General features: G+C 36.9%; 1 protein-coding gene across 2 annotated transcripts in view; it reads right to left on the bottom strand.

The window, feature by feature from the left end:
* Window positions 1–25,978, bottom strand: part of brinp3a.1 (bone morphogenetic protein/retinoic acid inducible neural-specific 3a, tandem duplicate 1) — a 63,048-nt gene that overhangs the window by 18,138 nt on the left and 18,932 nt on the right. For both annotated transcript variants that reach the window (XM_042007394.1, XM_042007393.1), the window contains exons 3-5: window positions 22,777–22,967; window positions 17,655–17,839; window positions 107–212 (exon numbers count right to left, since the gene is read on the bottom strand). In XM_042007394.1, coding sequence (XP_041863328.1) covers window positions 107–212; window positions 17,655–17,839; window positions 22,777–22,967 — 482 coding nt within the window. The remainder of the gene's footprint in view (window positions 1–106; window positions 213–17,654; window positions 17,840–22,776; window positions 22,968–25,978) is intronic.

The following is a 25,978-nucleotide window of genomic DNA, read 5'->3' on the forward strand; positions in this document are numbered from 1 at the left end:
CTAAATTCATTCTGACACTCTCATGCTGCAGTTATAAGCTTGCCAGAGAACAGACACTGTGACAATTCCATCAGAAATTGGGAGAGTTCAATTATGGATGGCCAACCTTGCAAATGAATCTTGTTTTCAGGGCTCTGAACCAAAACGGAGCTGACAGAGTCGAGGTTGTCATAGTTACTGCATCCAAGAGGGCCCGTCCTTGTTTCGGTCACCTAAAGGGAGCAAAGCAGAGTCACAAAATAATAATCCATACTGAGAAAAAACCCACTAATGACACTAAAAATAAAAAAAATAGAGAAAAAACTAATAGAGATTGCGGTTGAGGAAAACCACGAATGAGCAAAGAGAAAGCACATGGCTAAACGTCATGCAAAATAAGATTAACAGTCATTCTCTTTACAGTCTACTCTCCTGAGAAACACAAAATATATTCCACATTATTTAGTCTTGTCCTTTGTGCAAATTATATTTGGGATAATGACTTTGTGAGTCAGTGAGCTGGAAATGGAGTTGTGATAAAGATCCCTGGTGTAAAGTATAATGAGTAAGTTGTGGTGTCATCTGTCAAATTCATCTCTACATTTTGTTTTCCCATAACAATGCCCACTGACATTCATAACAGGCTAAGATCCATTGTATGCCAAAGTAAGCATGTCCTTTTCAATTATATATGCACCTGAGGATTTATGTAATTGCATGGCACAAACTTATATGCGAGCTATGCAGATCTCATACAGGGCTGAAATTTGATGAGAGGATTGGCAGCACCCTCATCGCAGCAAACCGTGGACATGCTTGCTAATGGGCCTTAACAAAATCAGATTTTGATGATGTTGCTCAATGAAATAGCCCCTTATTTATTTTAATATGTTAATGTAATTTAGACTAAATAAACAGTCATCTCAGTGGGTGGTTGAGTTGGTTATAGCATGGACTCTTACTTTAATAATGTCTTATGTTACAGACTGTAAGTTTTTAAGCTAGTCAAGCATTTTTTTTTGTGAGCTTTTTCTGCCTTTCAGACAGCTGGTGACATGCCTCAAAAGGTCCCAGATTGGGATTCAAACCTGGGCCAGCTATGCAGAGGACCTGTAGCCTCTGTAAATGGGGTAGCTGCACCAGGTGAGCTAAATTCTGCCCCAGCATGAGGATTTATCTACAAAAAACATATTATTCATTCTCTTTTTGTCTGGTCATTTTGCTCATGAAGCACAACATTTTTGTGGTAGTTTAGTAAGTCCTCATTACGGTGGTAGAAGATAAGAGAAGATAATCCTTTATTTGTCCCACAGTGGGGAAATTTCGTTGCTACAGCAGCAAAGGTGATGGTGCAAAATCAGTTCAAAAACAGCATCACAGAGATAAGAACAAAAACTGTACAGAACAAAAACTATATAAAAAGTATATATAAAAACTTATATAGAAGTCTATATAAAAAGCATTTTTACAAAATGAATTTACATTATTACACAAGTATTGCTATTTCACATCTGTGTGTGTTATTAGTTTTTTGTTATGGCTGTGTGTGCGACTGGAAGCAGTGCAGATTGTAGAGTCTGACAGCAGCAGGAAGGAAGGACCTGTGGTATCTCTCCTCCACACACCGCGGGTGAAGCAGTCTGAACACTGGTTAGCTGGCTTCACTCTACTTAATGTGAAGTTGACTTTGTTGTTAAGCTCACTTTGTTTTGGTGCCATTGCCAACATTTGCTCAGGTCTGTCTGTTGTTTCTGCTGTAAGTGCAAACACCGACAGAAAAAGCACTCTAAACATTAATTCCACATCTTTTTGTAGGAAACATAACTCTCCTCCTGCCTCCAACAAAAACACTACTCAACTACATGTGCCATTTTGACTAATCAACTGGTTGTGCACATTCTTAATTAAAACATTAGCTTTGCTGGTATTGCAGGGAGTATGTCATTAGATTCCAACCTGAGGAAGTTGAGATGCAGGAGTTTCTGTTGTGGAAACTAAGAAAATATAAACTTGAGCAGCAATCTTGTCTAATAACCAAAATCTATGACCACATGATAACATTAACATTTTGATGAAGTATATTATCTTCTTCCTAAAACAGAGAGCTGTCTTCTTAAAGTTTTTTCAGATCAGCCCAGTTTCTTAAGAAAGTAATAGTTATGTTTGTTCAGCCTTTATTGTCAAACTGTTATGTGTTGCGTTGTTGACAAATGTAACAACTGCAGTGTGGAAAAATTGTCTTTTTCCTTTGTGTCCAAATTAGTACATAGTCATATATGACCTATATGAGCAATTTTTTTTATTATTTATTTTTTATTTTTTTTAAGTAAGTTGTTTTGCAAACAAGGATTCCTCCTTTGTTTGGAATCCAAAACCAGCCTTGTCAGTATCAGCTTATTGTTGGTATTTCACAATCCCTGGAAATGATGACTACATGAAGATTATGCTGGAAAACATGGGACAGCTTTTGATTTTCCATTAAGATGATAATCCCTGACAAATAGCAACCAAATGATCAAGAAATATTAACAGGAAACAGCATCAACGTATTAGAGTGGCCCTCAGTCAAGATCTAAATCCCCTCCAAAATCTGTGAATCCAACTAAAGATCAGAGTGGTGGCAGGGAAGCCTTCCAACTTCAGATATCTGAAGGACATTGGCAAAGTGAAGTGGCACAAAATCACAGTGAAGACTTGCAAAAAAGCCTCATTGCAACGACAAATACATGATTAATAGGTTCTATGAACAGAATTTCTTTTACATTTTTTGTCTTTGTTTTTCAGCCTTAAGAAACTTCAATTAGAAGTTCACAATATATCAGGAGGATGGATTATAAATAGATTCGGAAGCATGGTTGTGATTCACTTAATTTCTCTTCATTTAATACTCTGGAAATGTTCTTGTGTTCTGGAAAAACAATTGTGTATAGGGTGAATCTGCATGAGAGAGTGATTTGTGATCTTTAGAAACTTCTTGTCCCGGTTGGAGAGTTCATTATAAACATATATGCAATTAAACTATATATGACAATTTTGCATCTGAGATTGTGGGAGCCAGTTTTGCCACAGAAAAAAAAAAATTGTGTCTGTGTTAGGGGTAACACCCTTAGAAGAGAATTTATTACTTCCACTGTAGGTTGTTAATTTGAAATGCAGTCTGAAAGGAGACAAGACATTTGGTGTCCACAAGTTTCTCTTGCCTCAAGAGGTTGCTCTTACATATTAGGAGAAGAGTAAAAAAAAACATGCAGTGAGGGGCCAAACAAGTTTGGAAAAACTGTTTTTTGGCACAGACTGAACAGTTTTTACCACTTAGTCGGTTGAGGATATGGCAGTCTCATTTATTCACATGAGGCCATTACTGTGATTTTACATGCAGGCAGAAATCTTTCAAACAACAGCTTTGTGTAGATAATTAGCATAAAAAGTCTCCTGTATTTCAGGGTTGAAATTTTAGTCACATTATACAATCATGATGGATAATGTCATCTCTGGAAACATGAGCGTTCTGTCTCCAGTGGGAGTGTTGGAGGCACCAGCTGGCGGCGATGAAGGCATTTGGTTTTATCACACCTGTTTTAAAACTGGGTTAATTGACTCGTAGCAGGTTCAAATGTGTAGGAGTAGGAAAGGGAGGGGGGAATAAAAGAAAAAAAGGCACATAGAAACAATTTCATTTTCTTCCCTTTCATATTTGTTTATTTTCAGAGAGATGTGTACATGTGGACAGTTAATCAGTGGCTTGTGTGCTCTCGGATTGTCCAGATTATTTAGACAAACAGCAGCTTTCTGACAAGCAGTCATAATCGAAGCTGTGTCCGTTTGTCTGTGCTGGAGAGTGAATAAAATAACTTGGTAAACTCATACCACGTGTGGTTTGTGCTCAGCTCTGCAGCTCATCTGAGACACAAACCTAAATCAAAATGATTCTAGATGACAGTATGAAGTCAACGCTGAACAAAATTGCAAAGCAGCTTTTGTAACAGGTGTGAAATTTATGAAGTGTCCCATGCTAATGTAGCATTTTGAAATGAAAGGACTAAAATGACAGCAAATCTAACAGAGCAGAAGATTATAGATTTCTTCTGCAACATCTGATGCTTCTTTGTATTTACCTGAGTTTTTTTTTTGTTTGTTTGTTTTTTGTTTGTTTGTTTTTTTTTTTTTTATTTTCTTGTGTTTTTAGTTGCCGCCTGTGTTTCAAGAGGAAATTATTCTATGGGAAAAATTAACCTTTTGAAATTGTTGAGGCAGATAACTGATCCTCAGCTCCAGTCAAGCTGAATGTGTTTATTTCTACTACTGGGCTGGGTGATCTACTAGAAGATGCTGCATAGCCTCTGCTGAATTAAATCTAATACACATTCTGTATTTAGTTTTTTTTTTTTTTTTTTAATTAAAAAGCTGTGATTTAGTGTGTGGGTTGACTGCATATCATAAAACATGAAAGGACACACAAAAAGCCAAATATTCTTATGCAAACTTTTGGTGCCATTAGGCCATAACATGCTGTAAGATATAATAATAGACTCAGTCATTGAAGATAGATTGTAGACAAATGGGCATTACACCATATTAACTGAGTTTGAGTAATTATGGCACACTGAATATTGTTCAGTGAATAAGGTGACCATTTAGCCTGACTTGGCCTCTTCCCTAAAGTGACTGCCAAAACACATTCATTTAAATGAGCTTAGTCAAGCTAGATTTAAAACTTTCATGATCATAAGGGAAGATTTGGAAGTTGCTGACATCATTTATGGAATAGTTTGGAACACTTTAAATAATCCACATGTATACAGGTATTTTAAAAAACACAGAATTTTCTGTGGATTCACACCTATTGTTCAGGTTCAAATTACTTGGCAAACAAATAAAATACTCTCAGCAAACATGGCTTCACCACAAATGCTGGTTGATTTGCTCATGGTTTGTTGGCTCACAATGTTGGTAAATTCAAACTATGGTTGCTGCAATAAGTAACTCCATTTCTCCATGTCTCTTTAGTGGTTGTAGCAGAGAAGAAAAAAATACTTTCAGTTTTCCAGTAAACACATGCATCTACACAAAGTACAGTTAGTTCCCGTAATATCCTGTCCAGGTGAATGGCTGTTAAAGGCTAGCAAAAGCTAGCGCCAGGTGGAAGCTATCTGTCTGGTTAGGGCCAAATAACTCAGTAGCAGATGCTAGCCTGGCCTGAACGTGGCTAGTTGTTGTCAGCCACTTGCTCACTTGACTCTGTGCAGGTAAATTTTTGCAACCGCCTGATCAATCAGCATGGCCTTGTCCTGATGGCTAACTGTTAGCACATGCTGGTTTAGCCTGGGAAGTGATTCCTGACTGCTGCTGTCCTCTCTACTGACATTTTGTTGTGGCTTATACAAGCTTCTCAGTTCAAGCACTCCTTGCTGTGCATGCTAATTTGCCATCCTGTCCAACCCTTCAACAGTCAGGAGTCATTCCTTGCAAGCTCGTCTGTTGTTAAAATCGTGCATGCACTGGATAATTTGCACTGGATAATATGCATGCTCTATACGGGACACTCCACCTAGAGAATTTGGAATTGAGAGACTATGATGAGAATGTGAGCAGATTCATGGAAAAAAAAGGTCCTATGAGCAAGAATTTTAGACTGTATAAAATTTAACTTTTTTTCTAAATGGCTTTAGGTTTTAGTGACGTTTGATGTGAATATGTACTGTTTAAACACTGCAGAAAAAACAGAAATCATACATGGAAAACTAGGTGAACAAGATGTAATTAAAGTAATCATATATGGTTGGGAGGAAAAACTGCTTAAGACAAATGCACAGATTCTGAAATAAAGTCTAAATTAAAGTACAATTAAAGAACATTTTTTTTTTTTATATGGTCGTATGTGTCATGTCCTTGAAACTCAAATTATTGCTCTTAACTCCACAGTCTGTGCTGTACAGAATGGTCTGAAAGTGGCAAATTCAGGAGCTTATTTAGCTACAGATATACTTAATGTAACCCACTTATAGCAAAGGCTTCAATGCACTTAATAATGTCTCCATTTAAGATCATACAGATACAAAGGGAAAAATATGGTGAGAAAAGTAGTTTATTTTATGACACCGAGATATACTCAGATGAGCTTTAAAGAAGAATTGTGAAATAAATTAGTTTAAAGAGTAATGCAAACGTAGATAAAGGTACATAAAAACTATATCCACAGTGGCAAGGCAAATTTAATAAAAGATTAAATTTCCCAAAACAGCCAGGTACAGGATTTAATTACCCAGGTGTGAAAGGTCGCATTAACTGTCCAGCAAACTGACTTTCTAAAGAAGCTGAGAGGCCATTAATTTAATAGACTGCAATGTAAGAACTATTGTGGCATTTCCATTGTATCCCTCAGAGAGAATGGGTTAAATAAATAAATAAAAAACAAAAAAACTTGGAAACAAGAAAATTTAAGTAAAAACAGAAAAACTTCAATCAGACAGTCTTAAAATACGCTACTGCTGCATATCTAAGCCCCGAAGACAATACCAGAGTTATGATAAAACATACACACACATTTAAACAACACTGTAGAATCTCATCTCCTCTGAGCTTATACTTAGATTGTTCACTATTTCAGCTCAATCATCCTTGACAAAAGCTTGATTTAGAGCATACCCAGACTCCACGGGCAGCAGAGATAAACTGCCATCCTGAAGGGAAATCCATCTCCTTCGCTGTCAGTTGCAAATTATTGCCAAAACACCATGACAGTGTCTGCTTTTAATATTTTTCCCAAAGGTCAATAAAAAAGTAACCACATCTCCTTGCTAGATTAATGACAACAACCATCCAGCCAGGACGAAAGAGAAAACTTTGGCCACTGTGGGCAGAAAAGTTGCCTTACTGGTCACATTTGCTTTTGATGACCATGACTGAATGAACTAATAAATTTGTTGTCATTGAATGAATCTCACACAGCAAAGGGAGATTGACTACAAGGTCAATAAGGAACATAGAGTTGAGTAGAGAAAGAAATGAGGAGGAATGAAAGCTGGCAGCTCTGTATATAAAGTGTGGTATAAAATAATCCTTAACTGGGCATTTATTATTCAACTAACTGCTATAGCAAAATAGTCCCATTAAATACAGTGACATTAATTTAAACAGGACAAGCAGACCGAGCTAACCAAAGTGTCCGACAGGGAGAGAAACTGACTTCCATTTTTCTTTTTTATTATTGATGCGTTAACAAAATTAATTAAAATCCAAGCAGCCTCCATGGGGACCTGCAGATTAAATCCTACTACAGACAGATGTCCAACTTAAACGGAAAAATTGACCAAATGCAAATCTAGAGATGGCTCTTCTCTGCATAGCAATGAGACCATCTGCAGAAAGTACCCAGTGGAGCAGAGCATGTGTGCACAGTCAGCCTTCGCAATTTGAAAGCGACCCCTGTATAATAATAATAATAAAAAACTTAAAATAAATAAAATAAAAACAGAAAGAAATCCCCTTTGTATATTTTACTGCTTTCAATACATCATTAAAGTTTTTTCAGTCTTGGTTAAAAGAGTAAAACATTCAAGTTATTCTAAAAATATGGTTTGTAAATGACATGGATCAGCTGGCTGGGTAATTATTAATGTGCCATAACTGAGTAGAAGATAATTGTGCTGACTATGTTGGAATAACTAAGAGCTGCATTTAATGGAACATTTAATTGCACTTAAAGGCTTTTCTAGAATAAGCAGTTTGTGATTCTCAAACTGCGGATGTGACTTGTTTATTCTATCACCATGAATTTCCCTTATGCCCTGCAGGCCTACCTCTTTGATGCATTTCCCCTCTCTAAATACTGCTTTGGAAATTAAGCCTGGAAACACTGCTTGTGTTAATGGCTACATATTCTTGTGTGTGTTTACATCAGTCTTTAGGGCTGACTGATATAGTAAAGATTATTATCAAAGTAGAGAATTAAATGTCAATGAAGATCCATCCTGTCCCGCATGCTTTATGAAAGCAAGCAAATCAATAAAATGTTTAGGTTTTATCGGCAAGACAAGTGTACAAGTGCATCAAATACAAACTGCAACCCTAATTATTCCAGCAAAGTTTGCTAATAATAACACTAATGCTCATCTCAATGTGCCATTAAGCTGTGATTATGACCTTTTAGGTAATTTTCTCTTATGCTCTACCTATCTGTTTTCCACTAATTACAGTTGTGCACAGAGTCAGACAACAACCTTTTTTCAGCTAATCGGCAACAAACCCATCAGATCATTTTTACCAATTACATGCTTTTAGAGGAAATTGAGATAATGAACACAAAATCGATGGAACACTGGTGACAAATTAAGTATTGCAAGATATTTCACCAATACAAGTTGCTTCAACAACTTTGGATCTCCTTTTAAACTATATGAAGATGAATAGCATTGTTACCAATGCTACTGCACTTGTATTATTTCTGTTTCAACATTCAGTTATCTTTTGTGCCCTATATGCATTTATTTTCACTCTTTCATGTTTTTCCACTTTCTCATTCATGTTTTCCCTTTGATTTGTCTTTATTCTTAAGCAAGAATTCCCCAGTGAGGCCTGGAGGCATCCTTCTTTATCTTACTCCTTTTTTGTTGCCATGTCTGCTGCCACACACTAGTCAAGGGAAACGCTGCAGCTTGTAAAGTTGATATAGTTTTCCTCTGAGACAGCAAAGCAGCCCAATAAGGAGTGAGTGATATCAACTTTTGGCACATGTGAAAGCCGACATGTGGCAACTTAACATGATTGAAAATTGCACAGCTGCTTTTTTTTAACTCAATTTTTGCAAACGATACAGTGTAAATTGTATTTAAGCAGATTTTTCCTACTAGAGAGGTAATGCACAGAAAAAAATGCACCTGAATTTTCCATTTTATCAAAGTAATTGAAATAACTGAGAACAGCAACAAAACAAAAAAATGAAAAAATAACAATAATGACTAATATTTAAATTTACAAAATAAATGCCGTTTTTACAGTTTCTCTCTGAAACGTGATATTGCAAGAACAGCAATACAGTTTTATCTGAATTATCTGGAAGCCTAAATTGAAAATGTACAGTTAACAAACTGAATAAAATGAACTTGATGAAGGGGAATGATGCTACAAGTCAACAATAAAAAAATACCTGCATTATCTAAATTGAATCATGTCATGTCTTGCACAGAGTTCAGAGAGGATAGATGATAGCTTAATGATGTGGAGCTTTGGCAGGGCAACACATCACTTAGCCTGTTAACATGTTCCATTGATACAAATGGCTCTGAAGCACATCTATTATTTAAAAATGTAGGGCCTTAATATTGTTACAGGACCAGTTAGATGAGAACATGTTACTGATGATTTATTGCCGCAGCAAACCCTCATGTTAATAATTCCACAAAACAGCATAAAATGTTACTTAGTGAGCTTGGTTGGATGTTTAAACAACGGATTTTAAATTGCTGCACTTTCTGCTTGCTAAACACTAAAAGAAAAGAAAAACAGAGAAAAAGTACACGACAGCATTAATGTTTCATGAAAATCATTGCTCATCTCAAAATTGCCTCATTTGCTGCACCTTGAAGAATTGTCGTTCGCTTAATCACCGGAGCACAGGAGATGGGTAAATCCACATTTGCATCTGAGATATGTTTCCGCCTGTTTATTCAGTCTTTGAGGATTTCAGTGCATGTTTTAAGACCACTTTGTTGCAATGGCTTACACCCTAATGTTGAGCAGAGAGGGATAAGCTTAAAGTATAAGCAAGAAAAAGGGGAAGAAGAAGAAAATAGCATCAGAATACGATTATCTCGTGCCTTTAGAAGGGGGGGGGGGGGGGGGGGTGCAGTCAAAGCCATAGGGGAGCAGAGGGCGGACCTCTGGAAGTAGAAAGAGCAATTTAATACTCTATATGGTGTTATGTTCACCAAAGAAAATGCTTTTAAGAGGAAGTTACAGTCACTTGAAGAGGGGCCAAGGGAGCAAATCTTACAGTGTATTTTCCTGCTGCTCACCAGGCTTCACTTCTTTGGGACAGCTACAGTTCAAAGCACAATATCTGGGTAAAATTGAATTATTTAAAATATTACATTTCTGATGAATTCCAAAAATTATATTCAGTCACTTGTCCTATACTATCTTCAAACTCTGCTTCATCAACAGCTAGGCTTGGATTATTTACAAACTGCAACAAAAAAAAAAGAGAAATTACAGAAAAACAGATGACAGGTGTAGTTTTTTTTACCCTGTCAATAACAATGCCCAAAACATATGGAGCCATGTTCTCCGCAACCATTATTCAGCAGTAATCTGATTTTTGTGATGCCTCAGTTTTACTTCGACTCAGACACGACATAACTGACTGAATGCTCAAGACTAGCACAGCAAATTAGGTCAGACAGTTCTTATAGCTTATTTCTTTGTTGAAAATCTCCTCTAAACGTTTAATGCAGAAAAATCTGCACTACAATTAAAGGAAAATTTCCTGTAGATACCTTAAAGATGGCCTATAAAGCCATTCAAATGAGGTCTCATCTCCTCTGTTGAGCTGCATATGTCACTATAACTCATAATACAACACATTTGACAAATGACAGAAGCTCTCAAAGGAAATTACTGGAATGGATGAGCTGATTTATCACACTGTGTAAGAGCAGAACCATTATTTCAATACCTCTCTTTCATTTTTTTCTCCCCATCTTTTATTATTTCCCACTGCCAATGTGCTCAGTGATGCAGGCCTTCCGGCCAGGCATTTCTACCAGTCAGAAATCTTATCTCTGAAAACCAGTGGACCGCCATCTCCTTAAATGGATCTTTGTTTTGGCATCTTTCTTCATTGGGATGAGGTAAAGCCCTTGTTTGAAATTAGAGGCTCCTGATGCTGTGAATATTTAACATCAGTCACCTGAAAGCGTCTTACAAACAGATGTACCACAGAGGGCTTTTACCCTATTCATCTCAATCAGAGGGGTTTTTAGCAGCACTCTGGCTCAGAGATGGCAGCCAAATAAGCTCACCATCCTATTGCCAATTCACTTTAGAGAAAGTACAGTTTTATCTCTGATGGACTGTATTGTAGTACACCACTAAGGATAAGTCAATGAAAAATGGACTACCTCTCAGAAAAAGGCAAGCAATTTAGTTTTTCAGGCCTCTGCGACAAAGTCAGAATGAGGAAAATCATGTTTCTCCTTTGGGAACAGGACAACTCCAACCTCTTATACTACCTGGCACATCCTCTTGAAAACATAATTTTCTAATAAGACAACTGATGAGTAAGAGAAGTTGTTGCCAGGAAAAACAAACAATTAAATAGTATCTGTATGTCCTGCAAAGGTCAGCGGCTAATATTTTCATTTCTGATAAAAAAAAAAAAAAAGAAATCTGTCACGAATGGCGGGCGTCGGAGGAGGTGAGGACCCAAATGCAGGCAGTCAGGCAGGAGTCAGAATCGGTGCGGGTGAAAACAGTTTATTGTCAGGCTCCAACACAGACATTTAAACCAGAGGGACCAGGCAAACGTGAATGGTGAGGATCCGACGAGGAACAACAGAAAACCAGGGGTACTTATACACAGAGGGAGTAACAGGACACAGGTGAAGTGGATGATTAATCCGACCAGGTGAACTAACGAGGCAGAAACAGAAACCACAACACACAAGGGAAAAACATGACAAAACCAGAAATCAAACCAAGACAGAAACCAAGAATCCAAACACAAGACCAAAAAATGACACACATGAGCATACACAGCCCATGACCGTGACAGAAATCTAAGCTGGTTGAAACTTTAGTTCATCTGATTCCATGGCCCACAAGCAATTTTTAATGTCAAAGCAGTTCAAGTAAAATCCAAGGTTTAAACTCAACCAAATGGATCGTTCAGATAGAAGAGACAAAAAGGATGTAACCTAACTTTTCAACTTAATGTATCAATTACAATAAAGTAATGACCAGAAACAGCCATTACACGTAGAATATTCAGCGGAACTGGTGCTAATTAATCAGAGGGTCAGTGCAAGAGACTTAATTAAATGAGAAGCAAACCAACTCTAAGAAGAAGCTAGTCCAAGCTAAGTGAAGAACAGGTCAAGCATAAAGGTATGGTCACTTGGTTCCAGTCAAACAGGACCTAAGCATAGAAGGTACTGACTCTGGGAGCATCAGCCTTCACAGTGGTTGCTTTGCAGATCAGCTGAGGATTGTGGAGCTTTTCTGTTGCATTGCCATTATAACCTCAAGCATCTGCTACAAAGTGACATGTATTAATGGAGTGTGTTGATCATAACACCAAGGCTGCTCAGCTATGGAAAAAAAAAATAGTCATCTTGATTATTTCACAAGATCCCTCATTGCACCAAAGCAGTACATTCGCCCAAGTTTTAACACAAACAAGGATTGCCCCATATTTAGAGTTTTATTAATTATTCTTGTTAATTGTTTAATGATTGTTTCTTTTTCTGACTGAATATCTATCTATCTATCTATCTATCTATCTATCTATCTATCTATCTATCTATCTATCTATCTATCTATCTATCTATCTATCTATCTGTCTGTCTGTCTGTCTGTCTGTCTGTCTGTCTGGCTGGCTAGCTAGCTAGTTAGCTAGCTATCTGGGCTGTCAGTCATTCAAAATGTTCAATTGCATGACTGTCCTGAGTAAAATGGCAATTTTTTTATCTGTTTTTCTAAATGTACCATAGCTGGATATTTAGCATGTTTTTAACGTTCCTTTAAACAGTTTTGTACCTGCAGTTATAGAATAAGGCAGTTTAGTTACTTGTTATACAATATATTTACACACACATAACCCCTTTACACACATTCTCTCTCATTCCACTTCTGACAGACTCTCCTTCATTTAGAACCAAACAGGAGTAAATTTCATGCAGTGCTTTAGTACTGTTTCCAACTTATCTAGTTTATCCAGATCAGGTTGCTGCTTGCAGAATTATCAGGAAGTCTCCACTGGCAGCATCGAGCATGAACCATCTTTAGAGGTGGAAGAGGGCTCTGTGAATGAGCTGTATGCTTCACAGCAGGTGGTATTCGAGATGTGGGGTACAATGGTGGTAACTCAGTTCACATCGGCAGTACATAAATAATACCTTAGTCTTGTCTAGAGAAACATTTTGCAGAAAGCTAAGCTAAGTACTTTTTCTAAAGCTAAGCTGTCAGAGTAAAAGACACATTCTGTGTCTGTTACTGCTTCAGAACCATGTAATTTCTGCATCACTTCCTGAAACTACACAGGCAGTGGTATGAGAGAAAGAAAATGTGTGTGTATGTGTGCATATGTGTCTGTGGATGTATACAAAGTCATTTAACCTCAGGTGGGCAAATGCAGCAAGTGACAAAAGTGATATTACTGCAGGTACATAACTGCTTCCAGGGGCATTAAAAACATGATAAATATCCAGTTATGATACACTTAGTAACAGATAATAAATATGCTATTAATATGCAATGTGTTGCACATCTTTTTAAAACATGAGACCTCTGTCATTTTACACCAGTTGAACCCTGTGATTCCATGACTGTCTATACAATCACTGTCAGACAATAAATGTGGATTTGTCAGTCAGGTCACAGGAGTCTAACTATCACTGCAGAAGCCAGTAAAGTAAGAGACTGAGGAAGCTGACAGTGATTCAGATTTTGCAGTGAAACAGTTTTTGCACGAGGCTGTTTTTATCTTAAAACTGTGACGTTAATCTGTTGTTTACCACAAGCAGGTATAATCAGATGTGGAAACAATTTTCTCAGAAAACCTGAAAAAAACATCCATTATGAAGGACAAACTCAGCTTCTTCAAGTTACTTGGCCAGATAACAACTGACAGGGTGATGGATGAACACACCCCGAAGGTATTAGGCTGTAAAAGATGCAGTATGATCTTCACATCATAGATGCATCTTTATATGTGCAGCATGCTGCTCCATATGAGCTTGTGAAAACACACATGAAAGAGCAAGAAGGGAAATAAACAATAGTTCTCGCTTCATCTCTTCTTTTGGTCGAACTGTCTCATGCTCATTGAGCTTGCATGTTTACTCAAATGTCACATCAAAGAGCCATAAATTGCACATACTGCCATGTTAGCAGAAAGACATGCATAAGCTATTTTAATCAACCAGATAAATAATGTCAAGTGGACCATTCAGTTTGTCTTCTATGTTGTATGACGTTTTATCTGTTTTAAACTAGAAACATGTGCCGCTGGATGGCAGGGCATCCGTCTCCCCTAAGTTCGAATCTCACAGGTGACAAATAGTTGGGTCCTTAGGCAAGACCCTTAGCGTTACTGCCTAACCACCTTCAAATGTCAGATGCTTTGGAGAAAAGTGTCAGACTGTAGAATAGAATATATGTTTGATAGAAATATAAATGTAGAAATAAATAATAGGTATAAAACTTTAAAAATATAGCACAAGACACAAGTTAGAACAATAAAATCCATCAACATACAAAAATATTTCAATCAATCAATCAATCAATCAAAATTGTATGTGTATTGCACGTTTCATACGTAAGAGCAGCACAAAGTACTTCACACAACAATAAAAAATAATAAATATTAACAACAAAACAGAATTAAAAATAAGCTTTCACAAACCCAAACATATAACTAAACCAAACTAAAAACAAAAACACACATCCAATCGTTATCTCTCACACATTCACACAGGTTAAGCACACAAAAGCACCCCCACCTACCTACCCAGTAACTAAACCCCACAGAAAAAAAAAAAAAAAACAATCCCCAATATCAAGCTTAATGCTGCTTCGAGGAAGCAATATCTTGGGGATCTGTCCACTCCAGGGGTTCCCCCACCCATGACCACAGATACTGCCACAGGACCCACCCAGATCGTGGCTGGCCACAACTTTTATGATGCAGTTGAGGGTGGCACCAACCCCCCAGACAATGGCGATCACCGTAGCAGTGAACCTGCAGACCGAGCAGGCATAGCCCTCGGCATGGAGGACCCCAATAATTAAAACAAAATCATTAAAAGGAAACAATAATCCTGATTAGCTGTATTAAAGGCACAGATCACTGTTCACAAAAATCATCATCTGACAGAATGTTTTCAACCTTTGTTTACTGTTTGAAGTGGAAGAAATTACATTTCTGCACTGCACTGATCTGACCATCCAATCTAAAATCCTTGTTTATTTTAAAGCCCAGGTTTGTGACTGCAGGCTTTAAACTATTACTACGACCATGACCAAAAACAATCACTTCTGTCTTCTGTTCATTAAAGTGAAAAAGAAAATTGGATATAAACAAGCTTTAAGCTCTTCAAGACAATCAATTAAGGCTTTAATGAAGTAGGTATCCTTTCGTTTTAGGGACACATCATATGGGTAACAATGTTCTGCTTTATAAAGATTAAATCAAGGAACATCAGATAAAGAAAAAAAAAAATCAACAAAGGGCCAAGTATTGACCCCGCAGGACTCCACGTGATAATAAAGAAGACTTTAAACTCTTTATACATGAGACATTTAAACCTTTCAAAGGGTTTGTTATAAATGCTGGAAGTGAAATTAATATTATGATCCACAGTGTCAAAGGTGGCTATTGAGGATGGCTAATGAGCTCGATACACAGCAGGCGACGCTGCTCCTTCTCCATTTATTTCCTATGGAACCTGCGTGATGAGGTGAAAATCGCTGCCTTCCTCCAGCCAAGCGACAGGCGACATTCGTGCATGTGAAATGTTGTGCTCGTTCACTTAGACGTGTACACGGGGCTTGCGATGCGACACAAGAAAATCGAAAAATGTTTCATTTTTGTCGCTGTCGCATGGCACTACAACCAATAAGCGAGGGGCTTCATTTACTGAGCGATGAGAGCAGGCTTTCAACGTGGAAGAGCAGATTATTTTAGCTGTGTCTGACTTTCCCATACTTTACAAAACTTCACACAACGATTATAGAGATGTAAATTAGTGGCAGCCGTGTGGCGCCAGGGTAAATTTACCGTAGGTTCTGGATTTGTCTGGATCAACCTTGAGGTCTGCCATGAAATGATGAAATTCATTGTGCTTTTACCTGTTTTGTAAACTCAGGTGAAACCAGGGTTTTCTTTCTCTTTTATACAGTAGAGTGAACAGCAAGATTCCTTTTAATTCATCCAAAATCTTCTCACTCTTCATCCATCATACTTTGTTCCTGACTGGTTTGAAAATGTCACCGCCATTGCTGCTGTTTGTCGTGTGTGTCTTGCCCATTAGACTACAATAACTCAGATGACATAGTCCACTAAATCTGTAGCAAGCAGATGTCGTCCTCATCAGTGTAGATTTCGTGCTATGATGAGACTGAAAACTGGACTGAAAAATCTGAAGAATATCATTACGATCTAAAAATGATTTCAATTGAGTCTAAGCAAGCAAAGTACAAGGCCGGAATCTTTCCCTCCTGGGGATACGAGCAAGCAGCATAGTCGTGCTTTTAATTTAATGCAGCTGTGGTACCGAATCATTCTTAGATAAATTTGTTTCCAAAAAAAAAAAAAAAAGATTTAAGCAACAAAGAGACAAAACAGATGGTTTATGGTTTGCTATGGCTATTGCAATATATTTAATAGATCTAACCCATAACAATATGTCCACTCTTAGATTAACTCTCACTCTCTCTTTAGTATTTATAAAATTTAATGACCACAGTGAAATGATGAAACTTATCCTGGCGTAAAGAGTCAAATTGGGAAAAATAAATCCAGTGATATTAGGAGCTTGGCAGCCATTACTGTATGACTCATTTAGCGCAACTTTTTTGTGACATAAATCTAAAAAGGTTTTACTCATTTTAGGTGCTGTCTCTGGATATTCTTGGCAAGAACATCAGGTGAGTATTGGTGCATGCATTTTTAATGGTTCATTAATAAAAAATTATAAGAAAAGTAGTGTTTGTTTATTAGTCAGTGCATGGTTTAAAGTCTTTAAATACCTCTAATTCCCTCAAGCAAGTACTTTAAAGTATGCTTTAAAACTACTCTGGATTACTTGAAGCAATTCAAAGTGGACAATCGAGGGCTTTCTTACAGACTTTTAACTGCTTATAGTAACTGGTATATTATGTGGTATGCACTCTACTAGTAATAGGTCTTGGGGGGGGTTGTTTTCTTCCTAAAGGAGAGAGATCCAGTGAAATCTACCATCCCAAAACAATCAGCAAAGCAATGGCTGTTATTCAGGCAGTGACTCATAATCTGTAAAAATGGAAGCAAAAAGAAAAGGGAGCATTCACAAGAGATAATCTGTTTAATGGTTTCTGTTTTCATAAAAGTGAATAAATAAATGAATAAAACAGCATTAAACAGTGTCAAAATTAGATCAGTCCACCAATATGAGTCAGTGTCTGTTAGAAAACAGTTGCGTTTTTAAAATCTAAAACTAGATATATATATGTATTAGGGTTTCTTTTGTCCCATGCAGGCATTGATTTCTCCCCTTACTTGTCCAAACATTACCACTTGATGTTTTAAAAAAGTGCAATTATAACATCTATCAACTGTGTACAATCAACTTGTTGGTGTGATTTCATTAAAAGACTGAAATCACATGTGAAAAATCAAACAATGCTTGCAATTTGAAACAAAAATTATCTGATTATGTTTCAGTGTTTTGACAGACGCCAAGAGAGAAGTTGGCTTTTACCTTAATGGCAGTGGAGGCGATCTGGATGTGGTGCAGCTTGTGCAAGGTGCTCTCCCTGTCAATAAAGTAGGAGGCAGCCAGCTGGTGCAGAGCTTCCAGCGTCACAGCTGTGCCATTAGATTCACTCCCTTCAGAGGTCCGACTCAACTTCCGTTTGTCCACAAAGATCATCAGTGACTCTTCCCCTATAAATACAGACACAGTGACACATGCACTAGCTTTAATACCGATGACTCATACACATATATCACTGTCTGTGTTGAAATGCAAATGATAACATATAAGCATCCAAGTTCAATCTTTCTTCTCATTAACAAAAAAATCAAAACTATTTGAGAAATCAAATGTGTGATATACTGTACAACACTCGAGCTTGGCAATAATAATCAGCCATAATCTACAAACTGAGATGCTTCACAGAACAAGTTATTCAATAAAAATATACCAAGGAAGATGGAGGATGGTGTATTGATGGGTGGTGCAAGAAGTGAAGGATCAATTAACAAATCCTTCCTAATGGGATCAGGTTTCACAGGTAAAGTGGTTTTAACTTGCATAAACATTGGGATTGACATACACCACTTGTGGAGGTACATTAAAGTTAATACTATTCATTCAAAACTATTCCTATAACATTTCTCTTTTATTATGTTTCACTAATTTATTGGAGTTTACCATCCAATGTTGTATTTTCTTTGTAGGTATCAACATTTACTCAAATATAGTGTGGAAAGACAATGTTTTTTGTTGTTGTTGTTGTTTTGTATTTATTTTTTTTTATTTTTTTTGTAAATGGAATTTTTTGGAATGGGTTTTCCTTTTTTTTGTGTTTAAGCATAGATGCACACCAATACCAATGGTTTGATGCTGTCCGACTGATCTACAAGTGGTTCATGATAGGAGATTAAGCAAAGAAAATGTGAGCTTGCAGTTATGGATTTAAAGAGTGCAGGATTTAAAATAGTTAATTTGTTGTTTTCTGTCCAGTTAAGCCAGAGTTATGGCTGTGTAGTGTTTGACTAATTATCTTTAAAATGTCACACTACACAGATTGTTCAAATAGGCCTTTTGAACTTGAGAAAAAAAATACTGGGATCAAAGTCTTAAATACAAGATGATTATCCATCCTTTTAACTTGTCTTAACAAAAAGATAAAAAAACAGAAAAAAAAGCCCTGGTCATCTTCAACCTCTATAAAACTATAGGGATGCTTTAAATTGTAAGTAGAGAAAACGTGACTGCTGCAGAATCATCTCCTACTTGGTTACCAGTTCATTTTAAAATCCACTTTAAAGCCTTGGGGTCAACTTTAGGGGTCTGCTTGGAGAAGCCCATCATCTTTAAGACTCTTAATCTCGGACCCTGAGGTCATCTAGCCAGAGATTGTCAGCAGATGACAATCTGACTTATATTCTGGGGAGATTGTTCCTTTCAGGTGTGCAATGCGCCTCCTTTGTTTTGGCTTTTTTTTGTGTTGCATTGATTGTATAGACTCCCTTTTTTTTAGCCAAGGTTTATAAGAAGGCTTATATATATATATATATATATATATATATATATATATATATATATATATATATAGAGTGAGACATCGTCTTCTAATCCTATCTCTGCTGAGAACTGCACAGTGCACAAAGAGGGGGAAAAATACAGAGTGAGACATTGTTTTCTTTTTTTTATATCTCTGCTAAGCGTTGCACATGTGCAAATAAGTCCGCCAGGGGAAAAATATAGTGGTGGGCTAGGGAGGAAAACGGCAGTGGAGAATGTTAAACCTAAAAAATAAATGAATTACACGTGGGATTTGTAAAGCAGACCGTCAGACTTACATAACAACCTCATGCAAGATTTCAAAGCTGAAAGTGAAATAAGATCCATTTATAATAATCATGAGATACATAACCCGATTGGTCGATTAGTCGTTTTATTAGTCGGTGACTAATCGACCATCAGAATAGTCATTAGTTGCAGCCCTAATATATATATATATATATATATATATATATATATATATAATTTATTTTATTTATTTCTTTTATTGTCTTTCATACCCTTATTCTCAGCATTCTAATGTTTTAATTTGCCCTTTTGTGTATAAGTATGAAGAGCTGTTTGATTTGTATCTGAAAAAAAGGTGATTTTATAAAAGCCTATTCCACATAAGAAGGTGAGTGACATCCCATATAGAGTCTTCTGTAGGTTGTGTTTTTATTTTATTTTAAATTTATCCTTATTTCATTTCAGGCACCGAGGATATTGTGGCTAAAGAAAGTTAATGTTTAATGTAAGAAAAAAAGAAAGAAAACAAAAAAACAACAACAACACAAACACCCTTCACAATGCATCTTGCTGAACATACAGTGCATTATAATACAACTCAAAGACCAGAAATCCAAATGCAATAAGTTGGGATTGAGACAGTTCCCCAATATTAATTTAATATTAGCTTAGCAAATGTTTAATGAGGAAATGAATTCATTCAGCATTCTGGATGCTGCAAGGATACAAACTTTGATTTTTGGTGAGTGCCTCAGAATTTCAAAACTTACAAGGAAACAAATTAAACTGGTTAGAAGTCATACTGTTGGTTGTGCGGCATGCTTTAGCTGTATTTCCATTGCTTTGTTTGCAAGGGATCATGTACAAAATTGTCAAAGCAGTCTGTTTAAAAACTGTTGGTATTCATCACATGAGAGCCTATGCACAAGAGACGCAAGATGAAAAGCGTTGTCAGAAGAGAGGAGGGGAGGAGATTGTGCATCTGATAGCTGTGGGTGCTTTGCTGCTATATCAAAACCCTAGCTAACTTGGATCTATTGTTTTGATAACAGCAGATTTACTGCCATTTTTGTGATACAACAACAACGATAGATTTTACATGTTGAGTCACAGACGATGAGCTTAAGTAAGCACAATCTCACTCATTGCTGACTCAATATTTAGTCAAATATTTACTTGTAAGTGCGCAATGTAAGAAGTGACAGAGCATCACATACAGTGGGTTTAACTGACTAAATTGATGCTTTAAACCAACAAGGAGGGATGGATGGAGAAATAAGTAAGTGACAAGGTGGTTGAAGACTATATTGTAAGGATGCTGGCCCTCTTTTTTGTTTTTATTTTACCCTTAGAGCAGCTTTGCACGTTTCACTGTCAGTCTGGTCAGAGGTTAACATCTCCAGCGCAGAATGCAGCTGCGAGTGTCTTTGGACAGGGGACGGACGGGTGGAAGCGCTGCTCATTGAGAAAAAGTATCCATGCTTTCACATCAGTCTTCAAAAGTCTCCAACAACATCAGAAAACGTTGTTAGATTTTTCATTAGTAGCTTGTTTGAAATAAAGTCACTAGATGGCCTGAAAACTCGCTAAATTTAGCACCAAAGTAGTTTATTTGAAAACATTGATTTACCCGAGCTCTTACCAGCATTTAATAGGTGAGAGGCAGGGTACACCCTGGACAGGTCGCCAGTCCATCGCAGTAAGGATTTTTTTTTCTTTGTTTTATTAATTAATCGTAATAAATGGTTAAAGTCCAAACCTGTAATATATATATATATATATATATATATATATATATATATATATATAGATAGATAGATAGATAGAGAGAGAGAGAGAGAGAGAGAGAGAGAGAGAGAGAGAGAGAGAGAGAGAGCGAGAGAGAGAGGTGGTGGAAAAGAGCAATGGATTTAAGTTTTGTTTTTTTGTTTTTTTTTTATTTAGGTTTTAGGCAAGACAGCCAAGGTAAGACATTTTATGACTATGTTTTCCATGCACCACTAAAGGTGCATGGATGGAAGTTATTGTGAATATTTATCTCTTCTCACAATCTACAAGCTGTGAGATTCTAATCCTGCTTTCTGTCTGTTTAGCTGATGGCTGATATTCATCAGATATTGTTTCTTCTGTGTTTAAAAGGAAGCAGCTTCAAACAGCTTTAAATTCATCCTGCTGACTTTTTACCTTTTAGTTAGTAAAAGTGAAATTTTCAGCCTTCCTTGTCATAAATATTTGATTTTATATAGATTAAGAAATGTTTTAACTGTTACTGTTTAAAGAGAAAACTGTTGCTAAATCTGTTTATTGGTGTAGTGCAGTGGTCTGCAACCTTTACAGTCCAAAGAACCATTTTTCCCCTCAACCAAGCAAAATAAAACTTGTTTAGAGCTGCAAATGTTACAAGACTTTTGAATAAAGACAACTTATCATTTTTGATGAAGTTCTACTATATGATATTAGTTTTTATTTTTAAAGAACCACATTTTTATCACAATTTTTAGGTTTTAAAATAAAGGAAAATATAAAACTTCTGCAGTACACATAATTAAATTTTTTTATTTATTTATTTATTTTTTTAAAAAAAGGGTAGTTCTTTAGCATTTTTAGCCATGTATTAAGAGCTGTTATGGAAGGTCCAGAGAGCCATTTGCAGTTCTGAAGCTGCAGGTGCTTGTAAACCAAAATTTACTGTATTATGTTCACATTGCATTAGCCTTCTTTTAAAGATATATGACTAATAATAATATTAATAAATAAATTGCCAATTTCATACAATAAAAATAATAATAATAATGTTATTAATAAAAATAATAATAATCTTGGAATTTATTGTTGCATAACTGTTGCACTCTAATGTAACCTGAACAGCAGATACTCAGTTAGAAAGGATTTGAGCATATTTAAACAAATTATAATGGTAAATGATACCCAAAGCTTTACATTGTACATCACATTCACATACACATTCACACACTGATGGCAGAAGATGACATGCAAGGTGCTAACCACGACCCATCAGGAGCTACTTGGGGTTCGGTGTCTTGCTCATGGACAATTCGACATGACAGTCCGAGGATCGAACCGGCAGCCCTCAGGCTACAAGACGACTACTCTACCCACGCTGCCCAATGTAGTATAATGTAGTATACCACTGCACTTTAGTTTCTTCACTATCAAATGTCCTTTTTGGTAAAGTTTCTAAGGTTGTAAAATGGTTGCCTGACAATTTATTGAATGTGAAAGGCCTGCATGGCCAAAACCTCACCTTTTAAAACTGTTTGTCACTAGTATTAAGGTAGTTCAATAAAATCAAAGTCAACCACAGCCCATGTACTGAATTTACCTCCCAGCGTAGCAGAGAGCAGGAAGTGAGTTCCGTATTTCCTGATAATGTTGTCAGTGATGGCGCTAAGACTGGGCCTCCTGCCCAGCTGCCTAATGGTTTGGAGGAACTCCGGGTCCAGCGGCAAGGAAAAGCCATTGTTCTCCTGTCTCTCCAGGGCCAAGCTGTTCACCTTCCAACGGCCAAACTCCCTGCAATATCAGACAAACACAATTTCAGTATGAGGAAAGAAAGCACAACACAAACGTCATGAATGCTACATGCAGGCTGATTTGAGAAAGATCCAAAACAAGTCAAATATCATACAGACTCCCACACAATATATTTTATATTAGAAAAATCATTGCCAAAAAGCTGTAGGAATGGAAAAGATGCTTTGATCCCTTGTTTAAAACATTGCTCCCAAAAAGTATTTTTCCTTCTTTGAAAGCAGAAAGAATAGCTTTGTTGTTTTATAAAGCAGGCTTCATCGTGAATCCCACTCTTCACAATGACGCTAATATTCAACACTACTTCTTGCTAGGCGTGTAATACGATGTATGCGTGACCTCTAAGTGAATCCCCTGTGCAACCTCTTTAAAAGATGAATGATCCCATGCAGGCACAACCTCCAGCTCGGAAAATTGCTTTCCACCACGGTGGAAAAACATTGTGTTTCTCCACCGATTTTTAAATAATAGCACAATCTCTTCTCATCTTGAGTCAGTTTTTCAGGCACTTTGGTCAGACAGGCTGTAATCATGGATGGAGTCTTGCAGGGACACTTTTGGATAGAACAGGCTTCATCTGTAGTCATTTGATATTCAGCCTGGCCTTAGAGCATGCCAGCTGCCTTTATCTACCAAGTGCAGACTGAGTGCTGCTGCTTGATGTGTAGATTAGCACCATTCACATACAGCTGGTAATAAACATGGTTCTTTCCCAACCTGGTGGGGGATAGATGCAAGACATTTCAGTTGCTTTTAGGAACTTGACATTCTGTGTTAAAAGAGCTACAAACAAAACCTTGCATGCTTGAAGGTGTTCTCGCTTTGTAAAGCTGCACTACATGAGATTTTCTTGTTAAAGATAGCCAGTTATCATCAGCTGCTACACAAAACACACACATACACAGATAAATATCATTTACAAAGTAGAAGAGTTATCTTTTTTTCTTTTGGTTAGATTATATATGGGACAGCAAACAGGATATCATGGAAAGGTAATGGAAATTTACATCTGAATACTGAATCAAGACAAAGAAAAATGTACATCTACAGTGTAAACAAACAACATTCATCACTCACTCTGATCCATAAAACCTGAGACATTTTTTTAAATTTTGACTGCACTGATTGCAGCTAATTTGAAAATAATATGCAACACATTTTTCAAACATGCATGATAAGGCAACCCTCTTACTGTCATCAAAAGTTGATTATGTAAAGATGATTTCTGGAAGATACTGATGCATGATATAATTAATGTACAACTTGCAGCTAGCACACTGATTTTTGTCAGTATGTTTTTTTATCCATCAGCTAAAACAAAGTTTAGCTTTAAAACTTTCTTTTTTTAAGACAAAACAAGGCCCCTGGTTAAGCACTGACCATGATTTTTAAAGTGCATGGTTTGACTCCCTCTAGCTAGAGCCTTTATTGTGTTGTACTATATCTTTGATCTATTTTATTTTTGTTAATTTTGACTTTTGCTCTGTCACATTCTCTCTTTCTTTTCTCCACTTCCTCCTATAACCTCCTCTTGTGTTTCCTTATGAATCAGAAATCAGTGCATTCAGAACCATTTGTGTAGCCACTTGCTGACTTATGAGTGCCAGAAAACAAAGTGTACCTGTTGTGTGACGCACCAGGCTGAAAAAAAAAAAAAAAAGTTGTGCGGTTTCTCGGCCATGGGACATTACAGGGCAACAAGGGCTCCAAGAATCTACATAATGTCATTGTGCCACCAAAATGAGTCGGAAGCACAGAGTTTTAGGATCGGAACGTTATCTAGTGTAACTTTTAGCTTAAACAGCTTTTTGTTATTTCTGAACTTGATGACAGCACAGAGACAGAACTGTGAAACTAAATGGTTGCAACATTTTTAAAAAGCAACTGATAGACTTGGACTTATAAAGCACTTTTCCAGTCAGCTTGACCACTCACAGCGCTTTACATGACACATGACAATTACCCATTCACAAACACACACACACTCATACCCCAATAGGCACATCGGGAGGCAGCGTGGGGTAAAGTGTCTTTCCCAATGACACTTCAACATGTAGTAAGGGAAAGCCTGGAATCAATCCATCGACATTCCGGTTGGAAGACGACTGCTCTTCCTCCTGAGCTACAGCCTCCCAACAGCACAACTGTATTAGCTGTGTTAGCTTTCTGTGGTTAATACTTTATTTTCAGATACTTCAACAGTCTCCAGTCTTTTTGCAGATAATACAGATTGATCTTCAGATTAAAACCTACAGCTTTACTTCGATCCAGGCTCTGCTTTAATATGTACAGTCATGAATGGAGCTGAATTTCCTTAATTTGAATAAAAATGAATGTATTTGGGCAGTCCAATATTTAAAACGGTTATTTAAGTATCCCTAGTCCAGTGACTCTCACTGCCAACCGGTTGATTTGACTGTGCCTTTAAATATGAAAAACAGATTAGCCCAGATTAGCTTTTTTTTTCCATGAAGACTCCAAAGTAAACTGAAGGCCTTCAGCCATCTGCATGATTGAAAGTAATTCATGCTTTTATAACCTCTCATTTACATAATTGTAATTCCTTATATGTGGATGTTGATAAATCATCACTTTGTCACCAGCAGGCTGTATGACAACCGACCTCCTGACAGGAAAGAAAAATCATGATCACATTACACCTGTTCTGACCTCTCTTCACAGAATTTGTGTCCATCAATACATTTTTAATTAGTTGTTTTAAAGTCTAAAAGGCTTGTCCCAACTTTCACACCCACAAACTCCATCTAAAGCACTGAGATCTATGAATAAAACTCACTTGAATGTTGCAACATCCAAGCTAAAGGCAAAAGGAGATAGTCTTTTTAGTTATGTTCCAGAACTCTAAAACTGCCTACCTTTTCACATCAGAGCAGTTAAGCCTGTCAATCATTTCAAAATGTTATGCGTATAAAAAATAAATTTCCCTTGCTGGCTTTTACACTTGAGTGGCAAATCTTTCCTTTTATCCACTC

This window comes from Melanotaenia boesemani, chromosome 14, assembly GCF_017639745.1.
Source record: "Melanotaenia boesemani isolate fMelBoe1 chromosome 14, fMelBoe1.pri, whole genome shotgun sequence".
Taxonomy (NCBI): Eukaryota; Metazoa; Chordata; class Actinopteri; order Atheriniformes; family Melanotaeniidae; genus Melanotaenia; species Melanotaenia boesemani.